Consider the following 8,332-nt stretch of genomic DNA (forward strand, 5'->3'; position numbering starts at 1 on the left):
GCCCTCCACTGTGTTTAGGTCAGGGATTTCAGTCTTGGCTGGAGGGTAAAAATTTAATTGTAACAAGTAAAAACGAGAAAGAGACCTCAGGTATGGTACGTCCAACATAACTGGGCCAGCTGCACACTGTGTCTTCTGGGGAGGCCCTTGTACCCAGTGGTTAATTATGAGCACCCCCAGAGCGTGCAGCTATGGAGGAATTGGTGCTTTGATGAAATGTAGCATTAGGTGGTATCTTGCCTATTTCTGTGTCTTAAACAACAAACGGAATTATGTACAGATGTCATGCAACTGTAAATAGCTGGCCTGCCCATGTGACTTAATACAATTCCTTTATCCTAGAAGCCAAACAGAAAACCAGTTGGAGCAATTTCAACCAGGAGACCCTGTTTCTTACCTTGCTTCTATTTTAAGCTTTCTTAAGGGTAAATAAGATTTCTTTTGTTTATCTGGAACCCTAGGTATTGAGAGGAGGGTGTCTTTGAATGTGCCCATAGTGGATACGTTCCCTGTCTGGATTAGCACTTTATGAGGACAAAGATTCAGCATGGATATTTTGGTCTGTAATTCTGTGTGACAGGTGGACCAACAGAAGCTTGTGGAAAGAATTAACAAATTGAGGTTGAGTGTGTGTGTGTGTGTGTGTGTGTGTGTGTGTGGTTTGGGAGGCACTGAGTGCCTGTGCTAGAACACAGGTGGTGGTTTCAATTTTAATCAGAAGGCAGGGGAATCTTGCTTCGATAGGTGGCAGATGCAGGAACTATATTTGGCTGGTCCAGGTCCTGACCCTGAAAGACAATTCTGAGGCTGCAAGTGAGGTAAGCAACCACGACCTAATTAATCTTCCACACACTTGAATCAAAGTCTCCTTTAAGTTGATTAAGAGGTGCTCTGACAGTAGCAGTAAAATGTGTGTGTCCGTACATAATACCCATGCAGAGTACATTAAGGAGGTCTGAATGCTTTGTGATGCTTGCAATTCTATTACATGCAATAAAGCAGCATGCCAATCCCCTCTCTGGTAAATACTATTTTGCCCCAAATTGTGGCAAGCTTGAATGCTGTGAACACAACTCTTGCCCAAGCATCATATTTACGTTGATAAATTCAAGTGTAGCTGACCCTTGGATGGCGAGGCAGATAGCATTGTGCTCAAGAAACCTTCCAGAAGCCTTCAAGAATGGCTCCATGAGCAACAGCCAGGCAGGTAAAGTGATATCCGTCTTCAGCTGATAGTTGAACAAGGTGGGCAGATTGAGAGCCGCACACAAAGCATTTATTTGTTGAGGGACAAGGGAAGTTGCTCAAGCTACAGACTACTTAAAGGCAGAAGGACCCTCTCCACTTCCGGAAAGCTTTTTAGCTCAAGCTGAATCAACCAGGGAATCCAGCTTGAGGTAGGTGGGGGTAGATGGCAGGTTGGGGGAAACTGCTCAAGGAACTTCATTGGTCACTTGGTGAGGAAGGCAGCATTTTCTTCATGACAAGAGGAAGTTTCTCCATTAGCTGAAAGAAACAAGCACATTTTTTTTTTTTTTTGTGAGAGAAGCCATAGATGATGAAAATTAGTAACGATATCATAGTAAGATTATAGGAAAGGCAGGCATCTCATGGAAAGTTGGCCTTTGGAATAAGACAGTTGGATTTTAAATCCTGGCTTCATGGTTATTAGCTGTATGACCTTGGACAAATGACTTAAGCTCTCTGAGGCGTTGTTTCTCATCTGTAAAATGGGAAAAAATAATGTAGTCCTGGCAGGGTTTAAGGTGAAATGAAGATAACAAAGGATTTAAGGCTGTGTTGGCACATAGCCAGCATTCACTAAATGGTGTTTTATATTCTTGAAGAAAATGCAGCCTAACTTGCTACTTTTTGTATTTGTTTAAAACTGTTTTATGCATTTATTCAGATGTTCATAGGCATCTGAAAAAAAACGGCTTTGTTAGGAACATCTAGCTTTTATAATCAATAGAAGTCAATCCAGTAAGAAGGCAGTTTGGAAAGGAGCTGGGTGACACATTTCCATTTGAAAAGAGGATTAGGCCGCTTCCATGCGGCTCTCTTGTCTTCTGAGGAAAGAGATGTTCAGGGGAGTGCTTTGGAAAGAGCCAGTAGACCTGGGCCCCAGGCCCAGCTCTGCCTCCACCTCCCCCTGTGATCATGGTCAACTCCTTTTCTGCTCTGAGTCTTTTGTATTCTCTTTGGAATCATGGGGGTTGGACTATATAATTGCAAAGCTGTCTCTTAGAGCTGATATTCTATTCAACATATGCCACAGAAGGGACTTTGGAGGGAGACACGAAGATACAGAATTATGATAAGATAAAGGCTTGGATTTCTTTAGACAGCTGGCAAGGAAGCTAAGCCCCAAGACTTATGCATATGTTCCTGGAATCCTTACCCACTAAAAAGACTGCACATATACATATATGTGTACGTATACACATGCATACACACATATACATACATAGTTGGATATATGCCATCCCTACCCCTTGCCTCTCTCCACTATGGAGGCTGGAAAAGCTAAATAGTTGCTTTCCTAGAATCCCTTACAGGTAGGTATGGTCATGTGAGCAGGTTCCGGTCAATAAGAAATAAGGCCAAGTCCATTGGAAGTCTTCTCAAAATATTTTTCCCTCACTGACTGATAAAAGAAGAGAGAAAGGCCTTTTTCATGCCTTCTCTTCCCTCCCCCTTCTTCTTGTCATAAACGAGGATATGATGTCTGGAGCTGTGGTAGGCATTTGACAATCATGGGTGACAAAGATGAAGACGAAAAGCCAATATATCAGGGACAGTATATCAGAAAAGAGCTTGGAACCTTAATGAAATCATTGAGCAGCCTAGACCACCTTATTTCTGGAATTCTTAAATAAACATGATTTATATCCAAGCTGCTTAAAGTGTGGTCTGGGGCCAGCAGTACAGGCATCACCTGAGAGTTTTGTTAGAAATGAAGATTCTCAGGCTCTACTCCAGACGTACTGAAGCAGAATCTGCATTTTTAAGAAATGCCCAGGTTTTGAGTGTTTAGGTGCATATTAAAGTTTCAGGTGCATTGGTTTACAGCCCTGTCAATTAGGCTTTATTATATGCAGGTGAAAGCATTCTAAACCGATGCCATGCATGTACGGTAAGTTCTCACATAGTGTTAACAATAGGTTGATGGAACTGTGGTGAAAAGAATAATAAAACCAGTTGACCATATGCTTGCTAATTGATCTCTTGCTAATTGGCATCTCATTAACATTATAACAAAACAACATTGAACGAAATGTTATTCAAGGACCTGCTGTACTAGATAAGTAGGAACACATAGAGGTATGTCTATGTGTGCATATATGCATATCTATATATATGATTACACACATATATGTATACATGCATACATATATAATATATATTTGTCTATATATTTGTGCATATATGCATATATGAACAGAAAAATCCTGGAAGGACACAGAGTGGGAGTGTGTGTGTGTGTGTATGGGAATTTGGGGAGCGATTTCTTATCTTAATTCTATAGTGTCTGAAAAAAAATTATTTTTAAATCCACAAGTTGTATTCCTTTCATAATTAAAGAAGAAAAAAGACCAACCCGCTCTCCTCCCTGTCTAGCAGAGCGTGGTAGGACGCCACATCCCTCTGCAGCTGGCCCTTGTGAGCCAGCAGATGCTCGCGCGCCTGCTGCTGCTGCTCCGCCTCTGCGCGCATCTCCCTGAGCTCCGCCTCCAGCCTGCTGACCACCGTGCCCAGGTTCTGCAGCTCGATGTCGTGCCAGTGCTTGGCGTCGTGCAGGGTGTTCTCCAGGCCTCGTTTCTACAAAAGAAAGAACACGGTCCAAACCCAAGGCCGACAGGCAGGGCCCTTGAAGAGGGTGGAGGGCAGAGCCCGTAGGCGGGGTTGGAATTGGCTTGATTCGTTCATTTCTTCAAGGACAGTGACTTTGCCAGGATTACGTAGGTGGCTCGGTGGGGGAAATAATGAATCCTCCTTAGAAGGCTGGACTCTTGTTTTGTCTAATTCACTGAATTTTCTGCTGGGGGCTGGGGGTGGGAGGTAGATGTGCAGGTGTGTGGGTGTTGGAGTGGGAGGAGGAGGGAGACGGGGAGAGAGAGAGATGAGATATAATAATGAGAGACAATGAGAAGTGATTGAGAAAAATGAGAGGGAGGAATGAGAGAGATGAGTGAAAAATGAGAGAAAAATTGAGAGACAGACAGAGACAGATACTGGTGACAGGCAGTTTGCAGGTGCTTCTTCAAAGAAATCTTTCTCTCTGAACTGCCTCTGGGCCTTTTTGCTCAGAATTTCTCAGCCCCTGGGGGGCCCTTTTTTCCTCTACTGCTAAAACTCCATTCATCATTCAGCTAAAATGCTGTCTCCTCCAGCACTCTTTCTCAGATTACCATTGTTAGATATACTCAGCGTTTTCTCCGTTAGTGTTTTAGTAGCCCATTTTGATTAATTCATCTTCCTCTAGCTTCCCCATCGCCCCATCCTGAGCCTGTTTCTGAGCTGTGCCTCCTGGGCCTGTGTTAGTTGGTCTCTACCACACAGGATTTTAGTTGTCTCTCTGCTGACGACTCCTGCATTGATACTTCCAGCATAGACCTCTTCCCTAACCACTGACCCACTATTGAACTTCTTACTGGAAACGTGTACAGTCCAGCTGCACCTCAAGTCAAGGCATCCAAAATGGAACCACTGGTTTCCCCTTGGACCTGTTGGTTTATCGTATTCTGTGCTTCAGCTGGTGAACTCATGTGAGCAAGAAAATGGGGAAGGACATGTCCCTGATCTTGCTCCCCTCTCAAATTCAGTCATCATTGAGTTCAGCTCTTGCATATTCTGAAAAATTTTCACATTCGTGCCCTCTCTTCTCCAGCCACCAGTGCCCAGGATCAATGCTTATCACCTCTCACCTGGGTAACCTTAGTGGCCTCTTAGCTTGTCCCCACCCTCTAGTTCCTTTTTGTCCTGCATTCCTCACATAGCAGCCACCGTGCTCTAAATGCAAATCTGGGCCTGTATCTCCTCTGCTTAACCCCCACCCCCAGCTCCCCAGGGCCCCTAACATGGCACATACAACTGGCCCAGCATCTTTCCATTTTTATCGCCCCCGCCCCTCACCGTGGTCAACGCATCTAGTCTGAGTAAATTGGGTTCATGTTTGCTGCACCTGTACCATCTTTTTCTGTTTCCTCCAGCATCTTTATCTGGCTTGCTCTTTTTTATCCCCAAATCCAAGCTCAGGGATAACCGACCAACCCAGAAAGCCTTCTTTGACACTCTCTTGCTCTACCACCACCTGGCTGGGTTAGGGCTCCCTCCTTTGGGTTTCCATGGCTACCCAAGCACATGCATATCCTTGAACTTATCATTCTGTACTGAGTTTCTTAGGGGCATATCTCCTCTACCATGTAGTGAACAGTTTGAGAGCAGGAATCAAGTCTCTGTAACCCTAGTGACAAGATAGTGCCTAGCACAGAGTAGGTACTTGTGTGTATAGATTGCCCGGATGATGGCACTTGTAATATAGTACACTTATTGTCTTACCTATCTGTCTTCCCATTTGGCTGAAAACTTCTCATTTTCCCATATACCAGGCCCTGCAAACTGTAGGGCTGACCAGTAAATACCTTTAAAAAACTGTGTGCATCTGTCTAACATTTTTAATAGTTGTAATTATGGTGTACCTATAATTTAGCATTTGGCTTTTTATACAATACATAAGAAACATATAAATATCTTTCTAAATTGGATTAAGTCAAATCTTGATGAAACAAGTTTCTGTACCCTGACACCCAGGAGGAGATTTTTCACACTCTTTTGATCACTGTGGCTGAAATGGAAGATTTCTGGTTATGACTCCATCTTGAATCATGGCTGTTGTTAAGCAGGGGTCATCATATTATCTTATTTAAATCTTCATTCCATAGATCATGAGGATGTTGAGTCAGATTCCCAACCTAGGTACATTTACAGGTGGCAAACTCTGATCAGTAGAAAGTAAATCTAGATCAGTATCTGGTTGGATCTGAAATCCCCTCTATGGCAGTGAGGACACAGAAATGGCCACCTGGACATTGAGAATCGTTGCCCCGACATCTCTGGGGGTTCTTTCCTTGTTTATCAGGAAATTGCTGGGCTTGTGAGTGGCACTTATTAATATCGGACCTGTGATTTGGAAAACATTTCACAGAATCACAGTTGGGTCATCTGTTTACAGTTTTGGCTCCATGTCCATAGGGACTCCTCCATGTGGCCTGGGTTTTTTCTCTGATGACTTAGGCCCCACTGCCCAATGTGGGTTCATGGGAACCCTCATCAGTGGTCCTATGTCTTTCCCATTTTATTGTCACAGTCCAAGCCCAGCTTTCCCACTTAAACCCCTGACATCCTGGCCCAGTTCTAACAGAGATGCTTGAGTGACTGCAATCAGGCCACTGCTGCAGGCCCCATCCCAGTCAGCGACACACTACCAGAAGCAAGCCAGAACACAGAAGCACACTTATTCCCCAGTTTCTGAAGATTTGAAGGTAAGGTGTATCCTTGAATTATAAACCCTCCAGGAAGCGAAGTAGTGACCTTCCGTGATTTCTGGTTGACTGAACATAGAGCTCAGTAGGCCTCAAGCACATTACCCGTGCCTAACTGCCAATATCAATGGTGCCTTCCTGGAAAAGGGCTGAAAGCCTCATCAGCTTGGTTGCCTGAGGCATACGTTAGCTTTGGGGGAAATTATGTGTACATAGGTTGCTCTGAGGATGACAGGGTGGCTGGATGAACTCTGCTGCATTTGAATTCTATAAGAGGGTGTACTACCTATTCTGGCTCTGTCTGTGCTCCTAACTTTGGCTGCAAGGACCAGTGACCAAAATTCTAATCTGCCAGAGGCAGGAGGGGACAGAGACAGCCTGTCTTGGGTCTTGGGCACAGCCAGCATGCCATTACACCTAAGTCTTCTGGTTGTGGTTGTGAGTTCTTTTTCCATTTGTTCCAAAAATTAGGACCATGGGGTTTAAGTGAGGTGACCAGATGATGCAAACTTGGGGTTACTATACTAGTGGTTATGATAATTTTATAGTGATAATAATAGATACCATTTATCGACTGCTCACTCGGTGCTAGGCACTGTGCTAAGGGCTTGATCTGCCTTATCTAATTAATCATCCCAATGACTTTATGAGGTAAATTCTGCTATGGTCCAGGGGTAGATTACATTTCCAAATGCAGCTGCGACAATGATCTCCATCCCACATGCTCTTCTCTATGTGATCTTGCCATGGCCCCATCAAGAAATAGAGTTTATTTTTATTCCTCTTGATTCTGGACTGGCTTTCTGACTGCTTTGACCAGTAGCATGCTGTCTAAGTGATGTTCAGGAACCTTCAAGCCAGGTGTTAAGAGGCCTGTTAGCTTCTGTGCTCACACTCTGAGGGAAGTTCAACTATGTAAGACTTCCACGACATGAGGCAGTTGAAATTAGCTACATGGAGTGGCCATATGGAGAGAGAAAGAGAGATGCATAGCTGACATGTGAGTTGAAGAGGCCATTCTTGGATATTCCAGCCCCAGCTGATGCCACATGGAGCAGAGAAGAGCTATCTCTGCTGAACTCTGCCTAAATTGCTGAACGAGTAAACAAGCAATTTACTGTTGTCTTAAGCCACCGACACAACAGATCGATATGATAACCAAAATAGACCCTCACTTTATAAGTGATAAAATGGTATCTTAGGTCATATGGCTGGTGAAGAGAAGAGCCAGAATTCAATTCCAGAGTCTGAGTGTCAATCCCCAATTCCAAAGGATGGCTGTGGTCTAGGAGAGAAGTAGAGCCAGAAGGGCATGGTTCCTCCACCTTCTACTTATGTTAATGGGTAAATCCCTGAGCGACAGTTTTCTCTTCTGCAAAATGGGATGGAAGTCAAAGTCCAGCCCACTTCTCAATGTTTCTATGAGGATCCAACGAGAGAATGCATATGAGCATGCTCTTATTACTATTGGTATCACTTTGGAGACATTTTGTTTTGGGCACTGTACTAAGTGCTTTGGAGACACAAAAGTAATTAAACCTGGTCTCTGCCCTCAAGGAGCTGGTGTGACTTCTGTAGATGAGCTGATATCACCACACAAACTATTCTGAATGTGAGTGGGTGGCAAGTGGGAAAGATCACCCCAGCTGTAGGAGTCAAGGATCTAGGCTTCTCCATGGGTATAGTGCTTCAATGTCTTCCACCTCACTTGTGCCAAGGGTGTGAGGTGAGGATCAGGTAGAAGTGGGCCAACTTGAGGGGAGGGGTCTCCTTCCAGCCATGGGAAG

The 8,332-nt window shown here is 44.2% G+C and overlaps 1 protein-coding gene across 1 annotated transcript in view; it reads right to left on the minus strand.

The window, feature by feature from the left end:
- Positions 1-1,260: 1,260 nt before the first annotated feature.
- The window catches only part of BFSP2 (beaded filament structural protein 2), a 63,189-nt gene continuing 56,117 nt past the window's right edge, over positions 1,261-8,332 (minus strand). Inside the window, exons 6-7 of the mRNA XM_006907239.1 lie at positions 3,602-3,822; positions 1,261-1,506 (exon numbers count right to left, since the gene is read on the minus strand). Coding sequence (XP_006907301.1) covers positions 1,503-1,506; positions 3,602-3,822 — 225 coding nt within the window. The 3' untranslated portion in view covers positions 1,261-1,502. The remainder of the gene's footprint in view (positions 1,507-3,601; positions 3,823-8,332) is intronic.

Source organism: Pteropus alecto, unplaced genomic scaffold (assembly GCF_000325575.1).
Source record: "Pteropus alecto unplaced genomic scaffold, ASM32557v1 scaffold92, whole genome shotgun sequence".
NCBI lineage: Eukaryota > Metazoa > Chordata > Mammalia > Chiroptera > Pteropodidae > Pteropus > Pteropus alecto.